Source organism: Nelumbo lutea, chromosome 1, assembly GCF_056320005.1.
Source record: "Nelumbo lutea isolate HS-2025 chromosome 1, American lotus-T2T, whole genome shotgun sequence".
NCBI lineage: Eukaryota > Viridiplantae > Streptophyta > Magnoliopsida > Proteales > Nelumbonaceae > Nelumbo > Nelumbo lutea.
In genome coordinates, this window is record NC_142684.1 from 39,905,565 (window position 1) to 39,930,872 (window position 25,308).

Sequence of the window (25,308 nt, forward strand, 5' to 3'; positions counted from 1 at the left end):
CTCTGGTGTTTTGCCCAAAACCCTAATTAATTGGAGAATTCTACTTGCGGGCCCCACAAGGAGTTTGTCCTTGGCGCTCACTGATTAAAAGGCTTCTTGTTCTTCATCTTGAAGATTGATTCGAGCATCTTGTTGTTCTGTAAAGTCTACAAGGAGCGGCTGGGTTATTGCTGTTTCTCCCAGGTTCTGGGTGTGACACAGTTAATAGGTACGACTGCATAGAGGTTGGTTCTCAGCATCTATTTTTTCCTGTCTTCCTTGATTGTTAATTGAAGTTGTTAGAAAGTAAACAAGAAAAAACTACTAGTGGAAGAGGGTGAATTCTTTCAAATTCCAAAGCAAATAATCGTTCTAGTCTATGCCCCTTCCCCTTCACCTCCCAGTGCACTGGTCCTATATCAAACAACGATGTTGTGAGAAAGTAACAATATGACATGTTTAATAAGTTGACCAATAGATATTAAGTTAGCTGTAAGCTGATGAGCAAATGAAGTTAAGGGCAATTTGAAAGGGGTAGGTTGAGAGAGAGACAATGATAGATCATTACAACCCACAATGTTATGTTTCTTACCATTTGCAGTAACAGTATGTCTACTAGAGGGAAGACGAAAAGAAGCATGTTGCCGAATCCAGACAGGTTCCGGGGGCTCCTGTTGACTCTCTATTGGCTGTGACCACAGTCAAGCTAGATGGAACAAACTATCTGGCATGGCCACAATTAGTAAAAATTCATGTCTGTAGTAGAGGCAAGTGGGGGTGTATCTCCGGGAGCAAGAAAGCTCCTCTAGAAGATGATCCATCTTAATGGATGCAAGAAAATTATACTATAATTGGATGTTAGTAAATTCAATGCAACCTCAAATCAGCCAACACTATTTATGGATGAATTCCGCAAAGGAAATATGGGACAGTGTTGCTGAAACTTATTCTCAGAAACTGAATGTGCTGGCATTTAAACTGAGGAGTGATGTTAATAATTTAAGGCAGGGGGAGAGACCTTTAGCCGTTTACTTCACAATGCTGAATTCCCTTTGGCAAGAAATTGTCTTGATGGTAACTGTTGTGTGGGAAAGTGCTATTGATGCTGAAACCTATAGAAAATTAGTTGAGAGAAGCAGGTTTTTGAATTCTTGGTAGGGTTGAATGCTGAGTTTGATATCACAAAACAGAATATCTTAGCTAAGGATAGTGTTTCATTGTCTCGGGCCTATGCCTTGGTGAGTAGTGAAGAAAGCAAGAGGCTAGTCCAGGTTCAAGGGGCTGGTCTAAATGACCATTTTGCTAACATGGGGCTGAAACTGAAGGGAACTACAGGAAGTTCAGGTGGTTTAGGAAAGAAGGAAGTTATCTATGAGTACTGTAAGAAACCAAAACATACAAAAGACAAGTGTTGGTAACTACATCCAAAGCTTCTCCCTCCTCGTTTCCAAAAGAAGACTAATGATGTGAGGATAGGAAGTGCCAACATTGCCACTGGTCTACATAATGACAAATGCTTAACCGGTGAGCAGAATGCTAGTGAACAGTTAGTAGTTATAAAGGCAGAATATGAGAAGTATAGAAGGATGATTAGTCATCTAGAGAGTGCAGCCTCTTCTTCTAACCCTCCAGGAAATTCAACTTCTGCATTTGCTCATTCAAGTATACGGGCTACTACCAATCATGCAACCATCTCAAGCAATCGTAGGATCCCTTGGATTATTGATTCTGGTGCTTCTGATCATATAACCAACCTTTCCACCTTGTCTATTTCTTATGATTTGCTTCCTGGCCGTGATAAGATCACCCTAGTTGATGGCTCTCTTGCTCCTATCTCTAGCAAGGGAACCATCAAGGCTACAAACTCTCTTTTACTTCCTTCTGCTCTTCATGTGCCTAAACTAAATACAAATTTGTTATCTGTTAGTAGCCTAACTAATTCCTTGAACTGCAGTGTAACCATTTTTCCTTCCTACTGTGTTTTTCAGGATCTGGAGTCTTAGAAAGTGATTGGGAGTGGCCATGAGGCGAATGGGATATATCTGTTGGATGCTCTTAGACAGAGCCAAGGACAACTTGGGAGAGCTGCTTTTGGATCTATGTCTTCAGAGTTTGTCAGTTGTGTCATGTTATGTCATTTTCGTTTGGGTAATCTTTCTTTTTTTGCATTGAGTCATTTGTTCCCAGAACTATTTAAGGGAATTAATTTGTTCAGTCTTCATTGTGAGTCTTGTGAGTTGTCAAAACATTGTAGAAGCAGTTACCGTTTGAGTAATAAAAGATCATCTTCTCCATTCCAATATGTGCACTCTGATGTGTGGGGGCCATACCACTTACCCTCTATGGGTGGTTATAAATATTTTATCTTGTTCATTGATGATTTTTCAAGATATACTTGGCTATTTTTTATTAAATCTCGTGATGAAGTTCCCTGACTTGTGAGGCAGTTCCATGAATTTGTTCTTACCCAATTTGATACTAGAATCAAAATTTTCAGATCCGATAATGCAAAAGAATACTTTGAGAAGAACCTAGCCTATTATCTCACTGATTTGTTGAAGTTGCAAGGAGTATCTTGTTTGTCTCGCATGTTTCTACAAGATTTTGGGGGGATGTTGTTATCACTGCAACTTACCTAATTAACCGTATGCCATCTAGAGTGTTGACTTTTAAGTCTCCTCTTAGTCTCCTTCATCCGGGTAAGGACCTTTTTCCTATTCCACTTTGTGTCTTTGTCTGTACTTGTTATGTACACCTTCCAAGTACCCAAAGACATAAATTTGAACCAAAGGCCCGCAAGTGCATATTCCTTGCTTATGCCTCCACATAGAAGGGTTATTACCATTCTGATCCAAAGTCTGGAACTCAGTATGTCTCAATGGATGTCACTTTTGATGAGTCCTTTCCTTTATATGATCCTTCCCTAGAGAAGCATTGTTCAAAGGGGGAGAATTTGTCACAGTTGTTCGCTCTCCCCCTTCCTGTCCCAGTTGAGTCTTCTTTTGAGCCTCCTATTTCCAATGAGTCAAGGGAGGAACGATCATCTCATGCTCCTTCCAATATTCCTATTCCTCCTCCGTTACCTCCTCGTCCTCTCTTTAATCCCAAGTTGTACCAACAACAGAGAACTAGAAGTGGGTAGATTGTTTCCTCTACATCACATGAGCCTCCTACACTTTCAATTACAGTAGAGACAACAGGTACTGATACAGTCCCTTTGGAGCCCCTCTTCCATCTCGATGTGCCAATTATCAGGAAAGGTAAAAGGAAGTGTACTGCACATTGCATTTCCAAACACCTTTCTTATAGTTTGCTTTCTCCTTCATATTTTGCCTATCTTTCTTCTGTTGCTTCTAACCCAATACCCGTGTCTGTGTTAGAAGCTCTTAACTGTTCTAGAATGCAGGGATGCTATGAGAACTGAAATTGATGCCCTGCATAAGAATGGCACATGAGAAGTAGTTGATTTGCCTGAAGGGAAGGAACCATTAGGCTGTAAGTGGGTTTTCACTATCAAATACCATGCTGATGGCACCATTGAAAGGTACAAACCAAGGCTGGTTGCAAAAGGTTATACACAGACATATGATATTGACTATTTGGAGACCTTCACTCCTGTTGCAAAGATGACTTCTGTGAGGGTTTTGCTATGTTTGGTTGCACACTCAGACTGGCCACTTTATCAGTTGGATGTGAAAAATGCATTCCTGAATAGAGACTTACATGAGGAGGTCTATATGTCACTTCCACCGGGGATGTATGACACAAATATGGAGGGAAAGGTGTGCAAGTTGAAGAAGTCTCTTTATGGACTTAAACAATCACCTAGAGCATGGTTTGAAAGGTTTAGGGCAGCTCTTGTTAACTTTGGCTATATATAGACTTAGTCTGATCATACCCTCTTTAAGAAGAGTAGAGGCTCTTTGGTGGTATATCTTATTGTCTATGTTGATTATATAGTTGTGACTAGTACTGATGTGGCAAGGATTAATGATCTTAAATCTTTTCTTCATACAGAGTTTAAGATCAAAGATCTGGGGGAATTGAGGTACTTCCTTGGCATAGAATTAGCTCGTTCTAAGGATGGGATCTTTATCTCTCAACGAAAGTATGTGCTTGACTTGCTCACTGAAACAAACAAGATGGGTGCAAGACTAGTGGTTACTCCTATTGATATGAGTCACAAACTTTCTGCCTCAGATGGAGAACCGTTGCATATGCTGTCAGCTGCATTAGTCAGTTCATGCATGCTCTCAGGGACACTCATATGTAGACATGTTCATGGGCCATGCCACTTTTACTCTTCATAAACAGGATTTTCTTAGGCCCAAGCCCGAAGCCCGACTTGTTGCCGACCTAAAAAAAAGATGGTCGCCGGTGCTGAGTTCGCGTGACTGTGTTTGTCGGTGCTAAGTTCGCATTGAGAAAGCATAGGGAGGAAGAACCCCTATTTTCTGAGAAACCCAAAGAAGAAAAGAAAATTGAACGAGCGACTATGAGGGGAAGAGAGAGAGAGAGAGAGAGAGAGAGAGAGAGAACTCCTATTTAACTGGATTGGATGAAGCTTGCTATCCCATCAGGGTTCTCCACTGACAGCGATCTTGGCAGCAACATCTTGTTTGACAGAGTGGGGGAAGAGCGGACGAACCTTGCTATGCATCACTATTTTCTATTGGCGGCGATCTTGCGACAATGATCTCGTTCGACATAGTGAGGGAGGAGTAGATGAAGCTTGGTATTCCATCAACCTTCTCTACCAATTGTGATATTGTTTGGCTGAGGGAGAAAGAAATTTGAGAGACCAAGAGAAGAGAGAACTGGGGTTTGGCTAAGACTAAGAGAAAGAGATGAGTGAGAAGAGAGGGGGTTAGGATATTTAGGGTTAGGGTTTTTTGGGTTTAACCTATAGGTTGGGCTGAGACGGGCTCGGGTTGGGCTATTTTGGCAAATCCAGAGCCCAGCTCGAATTTATTGTGGGCCGGGCTTTTTGGCACGAGGTCAAGCCCGTGGGCTCAAACTTTTGTTGAAGTCCATCCAGGGGTCGGGCCGGCTCGTCGGGCCACCCGGCCCATGAACAGGTCTACTCATATGGCAGCAGTAGAACGAATTGTGTTATTTAAAAGGTTCTCCTGGAAAGGGAATTCTATTTGCTAAGCATGGTCATATGAAACTGGAGGCTTACACAAATGTTGATTGGGCTGGAAACATTGATGATAGAAAGTCAACTTCTGGGTACTGTAGCATGGTGGCAGGTAACATTGTTTCTTGCAGAAGCAAGAAACAATCAGTTGTTGTCAAATCTTTAGCTGAGGTCGAGTATAGAGCCATGGCTCATGGGGTTTCTAAGTTTCTTTGGCTTCGATCCTTGATAGAGGAACTGGGTGTTGAATATGATAAGCCATTAATGTTATATTGTGATAATCAGGCTGCTATCAACATTGCTCACAATCCGGTGCAACATGATAGGACTAAACATATTGAAGTTGACAAACATTTTATCTGAGAAAGAGTAGCTTCTGGTGAAGTTTGTCTACCATTTATTTCTTTCGAAGAATAGTTAGCTGACATCCTTATCAAGGGAATCCCCAAGGCTAAACTTCATCATGATACTGGCAAGCTTGTCATGATTGACATCTATGCTCAAATTGAGGGGGAGTGTAGAGAGAATGGGCCGAATGGCCCATAGACTGTTTACTTGTCTTTTTGTTTATGCTCTTTGTTGTTAATGGGCCTTACTTATGTTATGTTTACTTAAGATTATTCACCCAGTTAAGGGCCTCTCTGTAATAATTGTAAACTAAGTTTAATGAAAAGGAATTAGGGTGTAAGAGAGGATTACATTCGAAATCTTCCTTTGAACCCTATTTTCCGCCACCTTCTTCTTATTCTCTCTTCAGAGTACTGTTTTTCTTCTGAGACCTACTAATGAATGACTATGACCAATTGGGAACTTCAAATTCCGGCCAAGGCATTGCTCATCCCATTACTTCCTCTAATCTTGATTCAGATCTTCCTATTGCCTTGTGGAAACCAGTTCATTTATGCACTCTTCATCCTATTAATAGATTTGTTTCATATTCTCACTTGTCTGCTACTTATTACTCTTTTGTGTTTGTCTTGTCCTGTGCCTCTACTCCTTCTAGGTACTTAGAGGCTATTGTTGATCCCAAATGGAGGGAAGCTATGGATGAGGAAATGAAAGCATTGTTGAAAGCTAACACTTGGGAGCTAGTGGATCTTTTGGCCGGGAAAAGCATTGTAGGGTGCGAGTGGGTACATACAGTCAAACACAAGGCTGATGGTTCTATCAAGAGGTATAAATCCAAATTAGTTGCAAAAGGATTCACCCAAAAGGAAGGGATTGACCATAAGGAGACTTTTGCTCCAGTTGCTAAATTGAATACTATGTGGGTGTTGCTCTCTCTGGCATCGAATTTTTTCTTGGGAACTACACTAGTTAGGTGTTAAGAATGCTTGCTTAAATGGAGATCTACAAGATGTTTACATGGACCCTTCTCCAGGGTATGCCATGAGAGGAAAGGTATGCAAGCTAAGGAGGACCTTATATGGCCTCAAACAATTTCCAAGGGCTTGGTTTGAAAGATTATGCAAAGCAATGAAGGTTGTTGGGTACAAGTAGAGCAGTGCTCATCACACGTTCTATAGAAGAAATGAAGGAAAACTAATAGCATTGATTGTTTATGTTGATGATATGGTTGTTACGGGAGATGATTCGAATGAGATTCGAAAGTTGAAAGACTTCTTAGCCTCGAAGTTTGAAATCAAAGTTCTGGGACCTCTGAAACACTTCTTGGGAATAGAGGTGGCTAGATATAGAGAGGGAATATAAATCTGCCAAAGGAAGTATGCTTGGACCTTCTAAAAGAGATAGGGAAGTTAGGAGCCAAACCAACAGATACTCCTATAGAGCAAAATCATGGGTTGCAAGAAGTTGATGGAGAATTGTGTCTAGACAAAGAGAGATATCAGAGATTAGTTGGAAAATCGATTTACTTATCCCTCACAAGACCTGATATTGCATATGCAGTTCATGTGGTCAGACAATTTATGCATGCTCCACGAGTTACACATATGAGGGCAGTAGAAAGGATCTTGAGATACTCGAAGACATGTCCTGGGAAGGGATTACTGTTTAAGAAATGTGACAAAATAGAGGTGGAAGCCTACATTGATGTCGATTGGGCAGGTTCTCGTGGAGATAGAAGGTCTACATCTAGATATTATACCTTCATAGGTGGCAATCTAGTCAATTGGAGGAGCAAGAAACAAATTGTTGTTGCAAGATCAAGCGTCAAGGCTGAATTTAGGGTTTATGGCCCATGGTGTTGCTGAACTGCTTTGGTTTCAGATTCTTCTAAAGGAGTTGGGGGTAGAAGTAACTGGACCTCTAAAGCTGTATTATGATAATCAGGTTGCAATCGACATTGCTAACAACCCAATCTAGCATGATAGAACAAAGCACATTGAGATTGATAGAAACTTTGTGCGAGAAAGAATTATTTTTGGGGATCATTGCATCCCTTATATTCCATCTACAAACAACTTGCTGATGTTCTTACCAAGGGGCTCACCAAGACAAGATTTATGGAACTGTCATGCCCGAAACTGTTATGCAAGCTGGGCATGAAAGATATCTATGCTCAGCTTGAGGAGTGTTGTGAGACCTAGATTGTAGTCCTGTCCTTAGTAGTTGACTACTATCAACATACTGTTCTTAGTAGTCGACTACTATCAACATGCTGTTCTTAGTAGTCGACTACTATCAACATACTGTTCTTAGTAGTCGACTACTATCAGCATATTGTTCCTAGTAGTTGACTACTTGATGAAGAGATTTCCTAATAGTCAACTACTAGGACTTTGTTGTAATTTTTTATTTTGTGTTTGATCACCCTAGTATATAATAGAATGGCTGGTGCCACCAGCATTACTTTTTTGCCTCTTTCACATGTTTTCTTCTCTTCTTTCTTCTTCTTCTTCTTAGAAAACAGTAACAAGTAAGCTTGAAATCAATGGTAGGTAGTTGGGGATAACTTAATATTTAAAGGGGTGATTAGTAACAAAAAATTGGGAATGAAATGTAGCATTTGCAGACTGATAGACGAACAGGAGAGAAACCTAGAAAACACATTGTGATGAGCAACAACTATCTTTGGATGTTAACTGGCCGGGCTAGCCTAGTTGAGTCTACTGCCCAGATAAGTGCATAGACTAGGCCCATGTTTATTTTATTATGGGGCTTTTTGTATCCTGCCATGATCTTTGTGATCATAAGCTTATGCTCAAAGACAGTTACTATTTTAGGCCATTACATGGAAATGCTATACACTTGTCATCACTTATAAATATTGTGCATTGTGGTGCCTCAACTAGTTGAAACCCTACATTGTGATTATCGTTTTATGCTTTTCTTGTTTTATGCATTGCAGGTAAAATCATCTAATATACATGAACATATGGTGGTATCCCATCTAGAAGTTGTTCTCTGTGTTGAGATTTATCATAACATAAGAACATGGGTGAAGGTAATCTCGCTGCTTTGCTATTGCCTCTTGAAAGCCATAATAGTTTTTATTGATTTTTGTCTACTGATTAACTTTGTTCTTGTTAGAGCCCCCATTTTGTTTGTGTGTGTCTTGGACTTTAATAACTGAGTTAGTTGATGAAAAATGGATAATTTTGATTTAAGCAATTATAGGATTCCACTATTAACTTTGTCTTCTTGAAGTTGGCATTGTCTTATATATGTAGAAGTAATCACTAACAAATAAAGCTTTAGAACAGCTTTGTAGTCAATGCTTAGTTTTCCTAGGTGACAGCAGTGAGTATTGGCATACCTTTTGGAGATGCAGTCTGTTTCTACTGTTGCTACAGTAGTCCGAACCAGTAAGGAGAAGAAGAAAGAGAAGGAGAAGAAGAAGAAGAGGAGAAGAAGAAGAAGATGAAAGAACTGTCGAACCTGATAGCTAAACCCTATCAGTCGACCTCTTAGTAGTGATTAGGCTCTAATTAATTGTACAAGGACTAAACTGCCCCTACTTAAGTATGGGACAGAGAACCTCTAATAAGACTGCCACATAAGTTCATAACTTAACCAAGGTGAGTTGACTAATCTACCCTTATTCGGCTAACTCTAACACTCCCCCTCAAGCTGGAGAATATATGTCATATAATCCCAGCTTGTTACATATATAGTTCACTCACCCTGAGCTTAAGGCTTTTGTAAACAAATCTGCCCACTGATCACTTGAGCCTACATGTTCTGTGCTTATCTCTCCAGTAAGAACCTTCTCCCTCACAAAGTGGCAATCAATCTCTATGTGCTTTGTTCTCTTATGAAAAACAGGGTTGGATGAGATATGGAGCGCAACTTGATTGTCACAGTACAATTTCATAGGTTTATCCATGTGGAACCCGATTTCTTGTAGGAGATTCCTCAACCACACTAATTCACATGTAGTGTGTGCCATGGCTCTGTACTCGGCTTCAGCACTGCTTCTAGCCACAACCGTCTGCTTTTTACTCTTCCACGTCACAAGATTTCCTCCAAGAAATGTGCAGTAACCTATATTAGATCTTCTATTAGACACAGAGCCCGCCTAATCTGCATCCGTGTACCCAACTACTTCAAGTTTTCTTTCTGGTTTATACAATAACCCACGGCCCGAAGCTCCCTTCAGATATCTTACAATTCTAAGAACTGCATCCCAGTGAGATATACGAGGGTTCTGCATAAATTGGCTCACCACACTGACTGCAAAGGAGATGTCTGGTCTCGTGATAGTCAAATAGTTCAGCTTCCCCACTAATCGTCTATACCTTCCAGGATCATCAAATATTTCCCCTGTATCACTGCTCAATTTAACATTTGGTTCCATAGGAGTCTCAACAGGTTTTGCACCTAACAGTCCTGTTTCATCCAATAGATCGAGAACATATTTTCTTTGGCACAGGTTTACACCTTGTCTTGATCAAGCAACTTCTATACCCAAGAAATACTTCTATGTCCCAAGGTCTTTTGTTTGAAAATGATTTTGTAGAAAGACCTTTAGTTTGTCGATTCCCAATTTGTCACTGCCAATTATGACAATATTATCCACATAGACTACTAAGAAAACCTTTCCAGCTTCTGAGTCATAATTGAACACTGAGTGATCAACCTGGCATTGTTTCATTCCAAAATTCTTCACCACTTCACTAAACTTCCCGAACCAAGCACGAGGCGATTGTTTCAACTTATAAATTGCCTTTTTCAGTTTTCACACCTTACCAGCCTCCCCCTGAGCAACAAACCCAGGTGGTTGCTCCATATATACCTCTTTTATAAGGTTACCATGAAGGAAGGCATTTTTTATGTCAAGTTTTAATAGGGGCCAATCACACATAACTTCCAGGGAAATTAACACACGGGACAGAGCTAATCTTAGCCATTGGAGAGAAGGTCTCCATATAGTCCACTCCATACAACTGTGAATAACCTTTAGCAACAAGTCTGGCTTTCAGACGCTCCACACTACCATCTGGAAAGTATTTAATAGTATACACCCATTTACAACCCACAACATGCTTACCAAGAGGAAGAGTAGTGAGCTCCCATGTGAGAGTATCTTGAAGAGCAGAGAGTTCCTCCTCCATTGCCTACCTCCACCCAGGTGAACTAAGAGCCTCTTGGACATTGTTAGGTATGGCAATAGATGACAATAGTGAAACAAACTGGCGATGTGAGGCGGAAAGGCGAGATACTGAAACGAAATTGGAAATGGGATGGAGAGTAGAACTACATTTACCTTTCCGTAAGGCAATGGGTAGATCAAGTTTTGAGGGTTCAGCAACAGGAGCAACGGCCGGATCCGCGGACAAGGTAGAAGCTGGAGGAGGGGCCGGTGTCGTTCGACGTGTATACACTTGCCGAATTGGTGGTCGTTCAGTAGGGATCTGCATTGGATGAGGTGACGAGTCAACTCCAACAGGAACACCTGGAACGGGATCACTGATCGGAAGAGGAAGAGGAAGTAAAGGTGGAGTCGAAGATGCTTTAGTTCCTGAGAAGAAGGGAACAAATTCAAAAAAAGTGACATCAGGACAGACATAGCACTTCCGAGTAATGGGATTGTAACACTTGTACCCTTTTTGAGTCCGAGAGTAGCCAAGAAAGACACACTTAATGGAGCGTGCATCCAACTTGTCTATTCTAGGACTCGGATTGTGAATAAAGCACACAGCCAAAGATACGAGGTGTTAATGGAAAGGGAGACAAGGTGGGGAACAAGATAGAGAAGGGAGACCGACCATGAAGAATAAAGGAGGGCATTCGATTAATGAGGAAACACGCAGTAAGTACAACATCACTCCAAAACCGTTTAGCTACACTCATGATGAAGAATAGGCCGAGACGTTTCAAGGAGATGACGGTTCTTCCGTTCAGCCACCCCATTTTGTTGAGGAGTGGATGCACATGAAGTTTGATGAATGATGCCATGCTGTTCTAAATACTGTTGAAAGGAAGTAAGAAAATATTCATGACCATTATCTGAACGAAAAACTTTGATTGGAAAACCAAATTGTGTACGTATTTCATCATGGAAATTTTGAAAAATGGAAAATAATTCACTCCGTTCTTTCATTAAATAAATCCATGTCGTTCTTGAACAATCATCAATAAAAGTGACAAAATACTTGTAACCATTATAAGACTTTTGATCGGGCCCCAAACATCTGAATGAACCAAAGCAAAAGGACTCAACATACGACTTTCAACTCTAGGACTGAAGGAAACATGACGATGTTTCCCAAACTGACACTATTCACACTGTAACACTGACAAATGTCTCAAAGACGGAACTAGTATCTTGAGTGCCTTGAGAGAAGGATGTCCTAGTCGACAATGCCACTGTAGAGGAGTGAGTGAAGTCTGAAGTGCAACCGACGATCCACCACCGTCAAGATAATACAATCCACTAGCTTCATGCCCCCCACCAATCTTCTTCCCCGTCTTGAGATCCTGAAAAACACAAGAGGAAGGGAAAAAAGTAACAGAATAGTTAAGAGTCTTGGTTAATTTACTAACAGACATAAGATTGAATGGAAACTTAGAGACATATAGAACAGATGATAAAGAAAGAGAAGCCATGTCAACATTGCCAACACCACAGATGGGAGAGGAGGAACCATTGGCAAGGGTAACAGTTTGAGATGTGGAAGTTTCAGAGAGAGAAGAGAACACACCTGGAGTCCCGGTCATGTGATCAGAGGCTCCAGAGTCAATAATCCAAGGAGAGGTTTTAGATGACAGGCAAGCCATACCTGAGTGGGCAAGAGTAGAGTAGTGTGCTGTGAAGTGGACTGAAGGAACTGCTCATTCTCATTATGCGGTACACTCACCATCTCCCTTCCGGAAACAAATGTAGATGTGGAAGGAGTTAGGTCTGCTTGTTGATTATCACTGGCATCAACCTCACTAGCAACAACATGATTGGCCCATTTAGAGGGAGGGCGGCCATGGAGATCATAACAGAAATTTACCAAATGTCATTCCCTGCCACAATGGGTACACTTCCTTGTAGAGCTGCCTTTTTCTTTGCCACGGCCTCCCCCTGAGTCACGACCACCACCACTGCCAAATATGGAACCACCACAACCTCCTCGGGAGGCCTGTCCTCCCCCTTTCGTACCACGTCTACCTCCTTTGGCTGTCACAAAAGCTGATCTATCAGACTGTGTGGGATTCTCTGTTTGTCCCAAAGAATTCCTGCGAAGCCGAGCAAACACTTCCTCAAGTGTAGGAAGGGTAGAGCTCCCCAATATTTGGGCCCTAACTGGTTCATACTCTGATTTCAACCCCACTAAGAACCTTGTGACATCTAGTTGTTCCCTTTGTTGTTGCTGAATCTTAACATCTGGAGTGAGAGGATGATAGACATTGAGTTCATTTCTGAGGTTCTTCATACTGGCATAGTACTCTTATATGGTTTTATTTCCTTGTTGCAGACCAAAATACTCCTGATAGAGCTGATATACCCTTGTAGTATTATCTTGCCCAGAATACAGCTTCTTGGCATGTTCCCATATGTCCTTAGCTGTATCTAAGAACATGAAGTTGGCACTTATTTTGGGTTCCATACTGTTCCATAGCCATGTCATGATTTGAGCATCCTCCTGTTCCCAATCGTAAACCCTGGAGAGTCAGCTGGTGGTTTATCTTCTTTCACATGCTTCACTTTTCTCTTTGCCTTGAGAAAAACTTCCACCAATTTGGCCCATGGAACATAGTTCTCACCATCCAGTTTAATTGAGGTCATCTGTACACCTAGATAGTCAGAGGAAACCACCACACTAGGTTTCTGATCACTACAGCCATCTCCAATTGCTGCCATGATACTCTTTCAGTGCTGCCTCTAATCTGACTTCCCAATCACCAACTAAGTGCTGCTGTCAAGAGTTTGATGTTCCATAACCTACAGCAGTCCCTAAACACAATGATAGATACACACACCTTTGTTCTTATCCACACCACTATTGATTTCACAAAAAAACAGAGACTGCACCGACATTAATTCAGCACTTACTAACCACATGCAAGTTCTCTTACAACTACTCAACAGAGTTTGTGCATCACAAGCACCACCACACAGCCATAGCTGTCGCACACAATACAGACCTGCTTTAACGCTTTTAAGAGGGCACCACAAGACCAACAAGAACTCAACTAGTACCATTGCATTACACCTTGCACCATTCGGCCACCTACAGTAGCCCCTACACCATTCGGCCTCCAGCAGCAGCCCTTACACCATTTGGTCACTGTAAACACAGCCTGTTCTTGGAATTTTTCCAAGAACCAGGGCAACAACCAACCTAGTTCTCTAGGTTCTGATCAGTCCTCTTAAGTTCTTGAAGATTTTCAACCCAGAAATACCAACAGCACAAAGAGAAGAGATAACCAACCTTTGTTTGAGAGCTTCAGCCAACCATTCACTGCTGAAGTTGTTTTCTTAGGAAAGGAGGTTCTGCGCACCAGAAAAAAAAATTAAAAAAGAAGAGCTGAGATGTTTCAGGCCTGGGACGAACCACTTTTCTCCATTGACAGCTCAGAGAAGAAAAGGAGAGAGCTGAAGCACGAACTGAAACAGGTCACGAACCTTGCTCTGATACCATGTTTCTACTGTTGCTACAGTAGTCCGAACCAGTAAGGAGAAGAAGAAAGAGAAGGAGAAGAAGAAGAAGAGGAGAAGAAGAAGAAGATGAAAGAACTGTCGAACCTGATAGCTAAACCCTATCAGTCGACCTCTTAGTAGTGATTAGGCTCTAATTAATTGTATAAGGACTAAACTGCCCCTACTTAAGTATGGGACAGAGAACCTCTAATAAGACTGCCACATAAGTTCATAACTTAACCAAGGTGAGTTGACTAATCTACCCTTATTCGGCTAACTCTAACACAGTCATGGCACTAAATTGACCAGTTGACACTTTCATAACACTACATCCACCTTTATATGAAAATTGGGAAAATTTCTTGTAAACTACTATTTTTTTCAAGCATTATGTTTCCTTTAGCCTCTCATTTATTAATGCTATATATTTTTCTACTTCAAAATTGATGTTTCTATTAATTTTCAGACCCAAGAGTTCTTGGTCCTTGGAAGGCAAACCCTGACAGAACTAAGGGATAATATTTATTGCTTGACTGACCAGTGGATGCAGAAAACCGGACAACATGATTCTTCTGGATATTTTCTTATAGAAGTAAAAAAGGCTTAACCTGCTCATTTGATTGATTTGCTACTGAAAACAATCTATTATCTGATCCTATTGAATGTTATCTTTTGTCCTTTCTGTAGGATATATTTTGCAATGATTTGAGAGACCCATCTGCTATAAATTATAGTGAACCCGTATTTGATTGGCTTAGAAACTCTAAGGAAGAGGTTCTTGAGAAATGGGAATGCATTGTATCTGGCGAGTTGCAACAAAAGAAAAAAGCAGTCTTAGGGGATGTGACAATATCACACTTGCCTCATTTCAAAGCTGTTGACATGCATAAGACTCGCTTTTGTGACTTGAAGTTTCGTCTTGGTGCTGGATATCTCTATTGTCACCAGGTAGTCTTCTCTTTTCTTTTCTTTTTTTTCTTTTTTCATGCATTGCATTTAGCTTTCTATATAAGAATATGATATCACTATGAGGTAGAGTTAGGGGACCTATGGAGGCAACCATCAAGGACTATTATGACTTGGTTGGAGGTCATCTTGTTTGGTCCCCTAAGCTAAGGAGAAATATTAATTATTGGGAATAAGAGGAATTGATCTCCACATTTTTAGATTGTTCAGCATTCCTCAGTTGTAGAGATGTTGGGCCGAATGGACCTTAATTCTTTTATTCTAGTGGTGTTTATGTTTTATTAGTGGGCCTTGTTTTGAATTGTTATTGTCTTTATTGAGCTAGGCGCCCTACTAGGGGCATCCCTGTAATTGTATCTAATAAAAGTGTTTGATGGGACTAAAGAGAGAAATGATCGACTCTCTTCTTTCTTCTATTCTCTTCTTCCTCCTTTCTTTTCTTTTCTTTTGGTTTATTTTTTGATTTATTGCAAGTGTGATTTAGAACTTGGTATCAGAGCAAGTTCCCACCTTCAATTTCTTCTTTTAGGCCATACACAGTGTGTTGGAGAATTGATCAGCTGATTGATTGATAGCTTATACAGCCCATTTGGAGGAGGTTTTTGAAGAAGACAAACTTAGTTTGAGGCTCAAGATAGTTTCTTAGAGATTTTCCTGAAAACCCTACTTGGTGCTTGGAGAAATTGAATTAAGGGTTCTAGAGACAATTTGAAGCTGGTGCTTGGGGCTTGAAGGGAATTTTTTGACCTACATTGAGATTGATTTAGGTTGGAAAGGGTTCTGGAGTCCCTGGTAGGAGCGACTACACTTTCTTTCTCCTAGGTTCCCAAGTTCTATGAAACCCTAGTTTAGGGTGATTGAGGAGTAGTTTTGGCTTCAGGTCAGTGGTTCTGTGAAACCCCGTTTTTATTTTTGTTTGTTTCCATTTAGCTAATGAAGCAGACTAGAGGTGAGACAAAACAAGCTAGAAACTTTGGGTTTGGCTAGGGAGGGTCTGTGGAGACTCTATTAGGAGCAATAACCACAATGTAGTTAAATGGAACCAATTATTTGGCAGTGTCTCTATCAATAAAGATCCATGTCTACAATAGAGGGAAATGAGGGTACATCACTGGGAGTAAGAAACCCAAGGAAGATGGCCCTACCTAGGAGAGGTGGATGCAGGAAAACTATACAGTTGTAAATTGGTTAGTAAATTCCTTGCAACCTCTTATCAGCCAATACTACCTATAGATGTATATTGCAAAGGTGTGGGACAGTGCTCAGAGAACTATTCCCAAAAGTTGAATGTTACTAGGGCCTAAAAACTAAAGAATAATGTGAATGGTCTAAGATAGGGGGAGAAACCCGTAGCTATATATTTCTCAATGCTGAAATCTCTTTGGCAAGAGATTGACCTAATGGAGAATATTGTGGGGGGATGCATGAAAGATGGCCCTACCTAGGAGAGGTGGATGCAGGAAAACTATACAGTTGTAGATTGGTTAGTAAATTCCTTGCAACCTCTTATCAGCCAATACTACCTATAGATGTATATTGCAAAGGTGTGGGACAGTGCTCAGAGAACTATTCCCAAAAGTTGAATGTTACTAGGGCCTAAAAACTAAAGAATAATGTGAATAGTCTAAGATAGGGGGAGAAACCCATAGCTATATATTTCTCAATGCTGAAATCTCTTTGGCAAGAGATTGACCTAATGGAGAATATTGTGGGGGGATGCATGAAAGATGCTGAGACTCGTACGAAATTACTGGAGAGAAACCAGGTCTTTGAGTTCCTTATTGGATTCAACCTTGAATATGATATTGTTAGATATAATATTCTTGCAGAGGATGAGGTGACCCTATCTCAAGCTTATGCTATGGTTGGTAGTGAGCAGAGTAAGAGACAAGCCCAAATTGTGGAATCCCCATTCCCCAATCAATCACTTTGCTAATGCCGAGATGAATCCTAGGGTTACCACCGAGAAGAAGGATGTTGTGTGAATACTGTAAAAAGCCAAAGCACACAGAGTACAACTGTTGGAAGCTACATCCAGAGCACTTGCCTCCAAGATTCAAGAACAATGATACTGGTGATAAGAAATCTGTAGGAGCTATTGTGGAAAACTCCTTGAATTGCAATGTAACCTTCTTTCTTTCTTACTACGTTTTTTAGGACATGAAATCTCAAAAGATGGTTGGGAGTGACCATGAATGGGGTATACTTGTTGGACATGCCGAAAAAAAGCCAAGTACCACCTCAGAGAGTATCTTTTGGGTCAAATGTGTTAGAGTCAGTTAATCGTGTTATGTTATGTCACTATCGTGTAGGTCATCTTTCCTTTTCTTCATCGAGTCTTTTGTTTCTAGCTTTATTTAAAGATGAATTTTTCCAGTTTACAATTACATTGTGAGTCCTGTAAGTTTTCAAAGCATTGTAGAAAAGATCTACAGGTAATAAAAGATCTATTGTTCCTTCTCATATTGTTCACTTTGATGTGTGTGTGTGGGGTGGGGGGTGGGGGCATGTCATTTACCTTGCATGGGTGGATATAAATACTTTATTTTGCTCATTGATGGGTCTCGTGCTGAAGGTAATGAAACTTGTGAAACAATTTCGTGAATAGGTTTTGTACACATGGTGGAAGAGTTCACCTTCTACATCTGCTTCTTGGGCAAAGAAGAGGAAGAGAATGCTTTGAAGCTGCACAAGAGTTGTGTGTTGGACGGTATAAAGTCCAGAGAGACACCTTCCCAAGCCCTTTCGGGAATCTATAGAGGTTGTAGTAAGCTAGTGGGGGTTTGGGTGGAATACTTATGCTCTAGGAAACGGAGCAAGTCTTCAATAGGTCCTCAAAACTCTAGAATACCTACCTATTATTGAGTCATGAAACTGCCTTTACGGCTCAGGTGTATGGGCCGACTGGGCCAATATTACGAGTCTACATTATGATAAACTGATAAAGATTAGAGTCCACTACCTTGTAACCTGGGGCCATGAAGGGATCAAAGTTCAGTTGCTCTTGTATCTTGCAAGGTTTCAGGTCATTCTGGGCCTCAGTTCACAGCTCCTGTAATAGGGGAGATATGGGCTTGGGCTTATCGAGTTGTGATAGCTCTACCCCATCTAGAGAGCTCATCAGCTACCAAATTGGATGGGCCAGGTTTGTATTCAATCACATAATCGTAGCTGAGAAGCTTGGTCGCCCACTTCTGCTGATCTTTTGTTACGATTATCTCATCCAAGAGATGCATAAGTCTCTTTTGTTTGGTGCTATGATGAATTGACGACCCATTACATATATCACTACTTTTGGACTAGTAGGGCTACGACCATGAGCTCTTTCTCATAGGTTGACTTGGCTTGAGTTTGAGATAACAGTGCCTTGCTGAAATACGCTATAGGCCTATTTTCTTGCATAAGCACCACACCCAATCCATTACCAGATGTGTCACACTCAACAACAAATGTCTTCAAGAAATCCAGTAAGATGAGGGTGGGTGGAATGGTCACTGCGGCCTTCAGGATTTCAAAGGCTTGTTGGGCCTGATCCATCCAGACAAAAGATTCATTTTTGAGCAATTGGATGATAGGAGCTGCAAGCTGTCCATAACCCTTGATAAATCTACAGTAGTAGTTTGTGAGGCCCAATAACCCTCTCAAATGTTTCACATTAGTGGGCGGAGCTCAGTTAATCATACAGGTTTTTTTTTTTTTCACAATCAGCCAAAACCTAACCCACTTTCACAATGTAGCCTCTCAAGTGTTTGACATTAGTGGGTTGAGCCCAGTTAATCATACAGACCTTTTTATTTTCTGGATCAGCCAAAACCTAACCCACTTCCACAGTGTGGCTCAAGTAGTGGACGCGGGCCTGACAAAGTGTATTTGTTCTCTTTGGCAAATAAATAATGTCACAGAGCCTTTCCAAGCTATCCATGAAGTGTATAAGAATTTTGTTCCCAGTCCCTACTATTGACAAGTACATAAAAAAACCGGATGTATTTCACAGATTGGGCCTAAAGGTTTCATTTGTAAAAGATTGGAATGTGGACAGTGCATTGGTCAGTCCAAATGGCATGACCAAAGACTCAGTGCGCCATCATGGTTAAATGCTCTATAGTCTACACAAACCTCCAAGGTTCATCCTTTTTTCTGACCAATAAGACTGAAAAGGAGCAAGGACTGTTGTTGAGTTGGATCATCATTTTATCTAAGAGCTCCTGCACCATCCACTCAATCTCCTATTTTTATATAGGGCCTGACATTGGTCAGGGCAGCACTGGGGGTAATAGGAATTCTATGGTTGTGGCAACATGCAGGGGGTAGGCTCATCCACCTTGAATGTTTTGCCTCGTGCACTACCCCATACAAAGAGAAAAAAATAAAAGAAAACTAAGGAAAAGTGAAAGGGAAAGGGAAAGGAAAAAGAAAGGGAAGAAAAAGGAAGGAAAGGGAAGGGAAGGGAAAGGATGTGTTGGCCAAGGCTTCACCCCCAAGACCCCTCATCCCAACAGATATGAAATGTACTATATCAAGCTCCAATGAATTCGAGTGGATGGAGGTCCTTGCAATTCAAATGGTTGCTATTGGCCACATGTACCATAGATGGGGTGGTGTGCCAAACAGTCAGCCCCAATCGTAGTTTTCAAGGCGTCTAGGTGGTTCCAGGCGACACTGGGGCGCCTAGTCGGCCAGTATATTATGCAAAAAAATAGCAATTCTCTTTATTAAGAATATTAATTTTCCTCTAAAAATGTGGTGAATCATCACGTCTAAAAGATAAAAATCTTTTACATATATTAATATCATTATTTTCAAAAATAATACTACTATAATAAGTATTTAATATTTCATATCAATTAGCAGTTGAAAAAGTTATTGACTTTATATGATAAATATTCAAGATGGAAAGTAAAATAGAAAAAAACAAGGATGGAGTTTCTATTTTATTTAATTAGAGAGAGGGAATAGAAAAAGAAAAAGAACCTCTTTATAATTCTGTTCTTTCTTTCTTTCATTTTCTCTCCTCAAAACCCTTTTGATCTTTTAAATTTCAATAGTAAAGCATTAAAACAAAGTATATATATATATATATATATAATGAAATATATTAACACATACATTAATGTGATAAAACAATATAAATGATATTATAAAAGGTGCCTGCCTTGTCATTTTTGTTGCCAAGGCAGGCACTTAATTGCCTAGGTGGGCGCCTAGTCACCTAGAAGTGTGCCTAGTTGCTAAAAGGTGTTTGGGTGAGGCGCCTAGTCACCTAGGTGATGCCTTGACAACTATGGCCCCAGTTGGTGAGCAAAGTATGTGGGTTACAAAATTGAGGTTGCTCCCACTATCAGTAAGGATAGACACCTGTTGGCCTGCTACTTGGCCTTCAATTCTCATGATCTGAGGGGAAGTCAGACAATTCAATGTTTGTAATGATATCTAAGAAGTCTTAGCCTCATAGACCTATTCATTCTGAGTTTGCACCTTGTAGAGCAGCATTCAGGCTATCAATGCCTTTAGGCCCATCAGTTTGCAAGATAAACACCTGTCGGGTTTTACATTTATGTTCTTTGTCCAAATTTCTCATTGCAATTGTAGCATAGCCCTTTTCCTCTACGGGTTCGCATTTCATCCCAGGATAGTTCCTTACATAGTTGTTAAGGGGATGCCTAGGCGACAAGGTGCCCTTGGAGGCTCGCCTCACCTAATCGCCAAGCAGTTTTGTATATTGTGTTGTATAATACTTTTTATATTAATTTTTTGAGATTATAATTATGAAATAGACATTATTAAACTAAAATATACCTTTTGTGTGCTATATATTAATTTATTTTTTTATTATTTCTTATTTGTTAGGATTTAATCAACACTGACATTGTTAATTGATGAATTGATACATATGAATAAATTAAAAATTTTGTCTAATCAATACATTTTCTTCTTCCGCACCTTTTCTTTTCTTCTTTTCTTCTTTTCCTATAAGAAAAATAGGGGTTCAGCCCCTATATTTTTTGAATTTTCTTTTCTTTCTTCTTTTTCTTCTCATTAATATGTTGATTTTCTATACTTTAACATGAAATTTATACTTATGAAAATTATGGATATTTATCAAGGAAATATGGTTATAGAACCTCGGAACTACCTTAGAATATATGATTTTTAGTAAAAAAAAAAATCCATCGCCAAGGCATTGCCTAGGTGCCCACCTAGGCAACTAGGTGACAAGGCACCTCCCTGTCGCCTAGCCTCGACTTGGCGCCTTGAAAACTATGGCTTCTTATAAGGGATTCTAAGTATTGGAGCAGAATTAGTGTACCAAACTGAGCCCTTTTCAGATCTGGTTATAAGGGGTCATTTAATTGTCCAGTTGGTTGGCTTATCTGAGTCAACTCAGTTTCTCTTCTTGCAGTCTGGCTAGCCCCACTGCTGCTAGTACTGTTTCTGGCCTGAGGGCTTTCACTTCGATACAATTTTTCTTCCTTGAGTTCCCACCAAGGCTCCTTTTGATCATGTATGAACTCATTTGGCTATTCTATTGAATTCAATTTGATACTCATGCACAAATCTGGTTTGTTTAAGTTTTGAGAGAGCCTCGTTGAAATCCTCATAAGCTGTCGGTCCAAATCTAATGCACAATGCCCCTATGAAATCATTCCAAGTCATCTGTGGGTGGGATCTCCGATACCAAAGGTACCACAAGGCTTCTCCTCTAAGTGGATTGAGGCAATGGCCACTCTTTGACGGCCTTGAAGTACCTTTTGCCTTATATATCTAGGGAATCAGATCCTCACCTGAGAAGGAAAGTCCATCTTGGCATGTTTCTTTTGTGTAGATCTGATTGTCCAGCCACTTCCCTGACTGGACTCCTCTGATTCATTCTCACAGCCACTGGATTAAGTTTCTTGTAGTGTGTCATGATAACTACCGGTGATTCCTAGATGTCCCAGACATCTCCCAACACCTTATGAAGACTGGTCTCAATCTGATCTACCCATTCATCCACCATTGAAGGTATAATGGTAGCCATTGCTATCCTTGAGCTATGGTACCAATTTTGTTAGGTTACTAAGAGAGGATAGTTTGGGTTTAATCACTTCTGCCTCCTTCCTTTATGGCTTTCTATTTATAATATCATCAGTCTCAGATGTGATTCTGTTACATGCGACTCATGCATTTTATTCTCCTTCTGTCTCTATGACGTGGCTTCCTTCCATAGCTCTGAACGATTAGTCTAGTAGCTGCCTGGGCAAGGATGCTGATGTGGGCCTGCTAAGGGTTGTGGGCCTATCAACTACTTATTTAAAAGATTTAGATGACACAAGAGTCTTGCACATTTCCAAGTACTTTTTTATTAGACCATGTTCACAAGTACTTTTTTATTAAACCATGGTAAGGGTATTTTCTTTGCCCATTGTGTAGCTCACCTCTTTCTTGATTTTCCATAAAAACCTTTTTATTGGTCAATTGTTATGCCTCAAAATCATCACTGAAGTAGTAATATAGTAATTACATTGCTGGTTCATTAACTTAATACGATTTAACAATATGGTTGGCACAGGGAGACTGCAAGCATGTCATGGTGATTAGAGACATGAGATTGATTCACCCAGAGGATGTGCAGAACCGATTAGTTTACCCAGTACTAACATTTCAATTAAAAACCCGTCCTCGGAAATGCTCAGTATGCAAGATCTATCGAGCTACAAAGGTTACTGTCGATGATAAGTGGGCTCCAGAGAATCCATGCTATTTTTGTGATAGCTGCTATTATCTACTTCATTATGCTGAGGATGGATCATTGCTGTATGAGTTCACGGTGTATGATTACCACCATGAATAGTTCATGGTTATAGTAACATTAAAAGTAAGTGATTACAACGTAAGGTTCAAAATATCGGTATTGCAACTAGTATAAGAGAAGCAATTTTAAGATTTCTATCAGGATACGATAAACTATTAGGAAATGTAAGGATTTTTTTTGGGCATTACACATAACAGGAGGTCATGGGGTTGAGACATTAGAGTTGTGCACATGAAGTTCACCTACCTCCACAGAGCGCTTGCAGTTAGGGGTTGATCTCAGCTACTGGGTCATCGGGGGAAATGCATGGGTGTAATGGAATGACTAGGGTTGTGTTTGGTACCATTGCCACTTTTATTTGCAACGTTTTAGGTTGATCAATACAAATTTTTGAGAAAATAGTCTTGCCACATCACATCAAATAACCAAGGTTCAAAGTATTGACACGTATCGGCCTGTATCGGCCGATACATATCATTCCGGGACCCCTCTAATACGCCCCTACAGTGGGTGTATCGGGGGTCTGACCAGTTCAGGGTGTGGAGGAGGCCTAAACTGGCTCCCCTAAACCAGTTGTGAAAAAATAAAAAATAAAAAAACACTAAAAAGCTGTATTGATTGCAGGCAAATCGATATTTTGAACTTTGCAAATAACCAATTCCACTAAAAAAAATATAGGCATTGAATTGGGTATTGTCATTTATAGTAGAAACACAATTGGGTTTTTCCGCAGAGAAAACAATGGTAACAAATGTTGTATTGATTACTCAAGCCTTTTGTGGTAGAAAAAAAATGTATATTTATATATATATATATATATATATTCTCCAAAAATTTGCATTGACTAACATACGATGTTGCAAGTAGAAGTGGTAATGATGGCTTTCATTTTTTAATTTGTACCCTTTCTCTTATGGTCTATGATATAGGTGTGGCCAATGGGTGGGTTGGGACCAATTCATCCATTTGCCTCTCATTCATTTCAAGGTTCAAAATACCAATATGCCGGTATGGGCATATCCGGCGAATTGATACAGTTTTTTAGTGTTTTTTTTTCACAATTGGTTCAGGAGAGCCGGTTTAGGCCTCTTCCACACTCTGAACCAGTTAGACCCCCGATACACCCATTGTAGGGGCGTATCAGAGGGGTCCCAAAACAATACGTATCGGTCGATACCTGTCGATACTTTGAACCTTGATTCATTTATTTTATGATAGTGGCTCACAACATGCCCTGATCTTGATCCATATGATCCACTAACTGAAAATGGGCTTCTTTTTACTTCCTTTTTTTTCTCTATTTCAAATTCCAAATGGATAAAAGCATAGAATCGTGTATATTTCGACTAAAAAATAAGAAATGCATAACAAAAAAAAAAAAAAAAATCACCTAGAGATCGATACCATTGCGTTTCCATCATAGTCTTCGTTGTTATTGCTAGGGCCATTATATGTATCTGATAGGGGCAGAATTTTGAGAATTTTATTTTCCTACGCAAATCGTGTCAATGATGTTTTTGGTCTTGATTAATATTATGAAATCTGAAATTTCTTGGTTATACACTAGAGTGTTGTGTTGTTTTGGGTAAAAAGGGTCATTTTCAACCTATGCAAATTGCGTTACCCATTCTTAAACTTGTCCTAACCCGTTTCAATCTGAAAGTTAATTAACGTTTTCTACTAAAAAAAAAGGTTTATTAAGGGTTAAAGTGTAACTTGAACCCATATAAGTTAATGACAACGTTGAAACTTAATAAAATAAGTTTTATTAACTTGTATTCATGCAAACAAACAATATGTATTTATGATTAACTGTTCCAACTAAAAATTAAAAGAAATAATGTTTAAAATTAAAATTTTATAAATAAGTGGAATAAATAATTTATCAAATCCAAATCTGCATCAAAAGATAATTTCAATCCCAAGAAATTTATACAAATAAATTATTAATAATAGAATATTTATCTTAGTAATTAAAATTTATAAAGTTGTTCATAATATATATCTTACTATTTTTATATATTTTTATAATTATTAGTTAATATTTCAATTTATATTAAATAACATTATATTTTTATTTACACAAAATAAAAAAAATTGTTTACAAAATATTCAAAAATATATCAAAATAAAAAATAATTGATATAATAATTAAGATAAATATAATAGATTCATATGTTTTGTGTCTTATACCCTTAATTAATGTATTGTTTAATATCAATATTTTTCCCGCCATATTAATTATAAGATACAATGGCAAACCAAAATTGGGCAATTGACTGTAGAGCAGTATCAACACTACCTTTTCTCCACCATGAATTATCATGGAAGCAACAGCTTCATAAGGAATTCAGTATTGACCACCTGAAGTGGTATTCTTTTGCGTGAAAACCATCC

General features: G+C 39.6%; 1 protein-coding gene across 8 annotated transcripts in view; it reads left to right on the forward strand.

Moving 5' to 3' along the window:
- Positions 1 to 23,128, forward strand: part of SRD2 (snRNA activating complex family protein) — a 79,495-nt gene extending 56,367 nt beyond the window's left edge. For all 8 annotated transcript variants that reach the window (XM_088965348.1, XM_088965346.1, XM_088965353.1 and 5 more), the window contains 4 exons: positions 8,430 to 8,525; positions 14,620 to 14,745; positions 14,841 to 15,101; positions 22,669 to 23,128. In XM_088965348.1, coding sequence (XP_088821474.1) covers positions 8,430 to 8,525; positions 14,620 to 14,745; positions 14,841 to 15,101; positions 22,669 to 22,950 — 765 coding nt within the window. In that variant the 3' untranslated portion in view covers positions 22,951 to 23,128. The remainder of the gene's footprint in view (positions 1 to 8,429; positions 8,526 to 14,619; positions 14,746 to 14,840; positions 15,102 to 22,668) is intronic.
- The last annotated feature ends 2,180 nt before the right edge of the window (positions 23,129 to 25,308 follow it).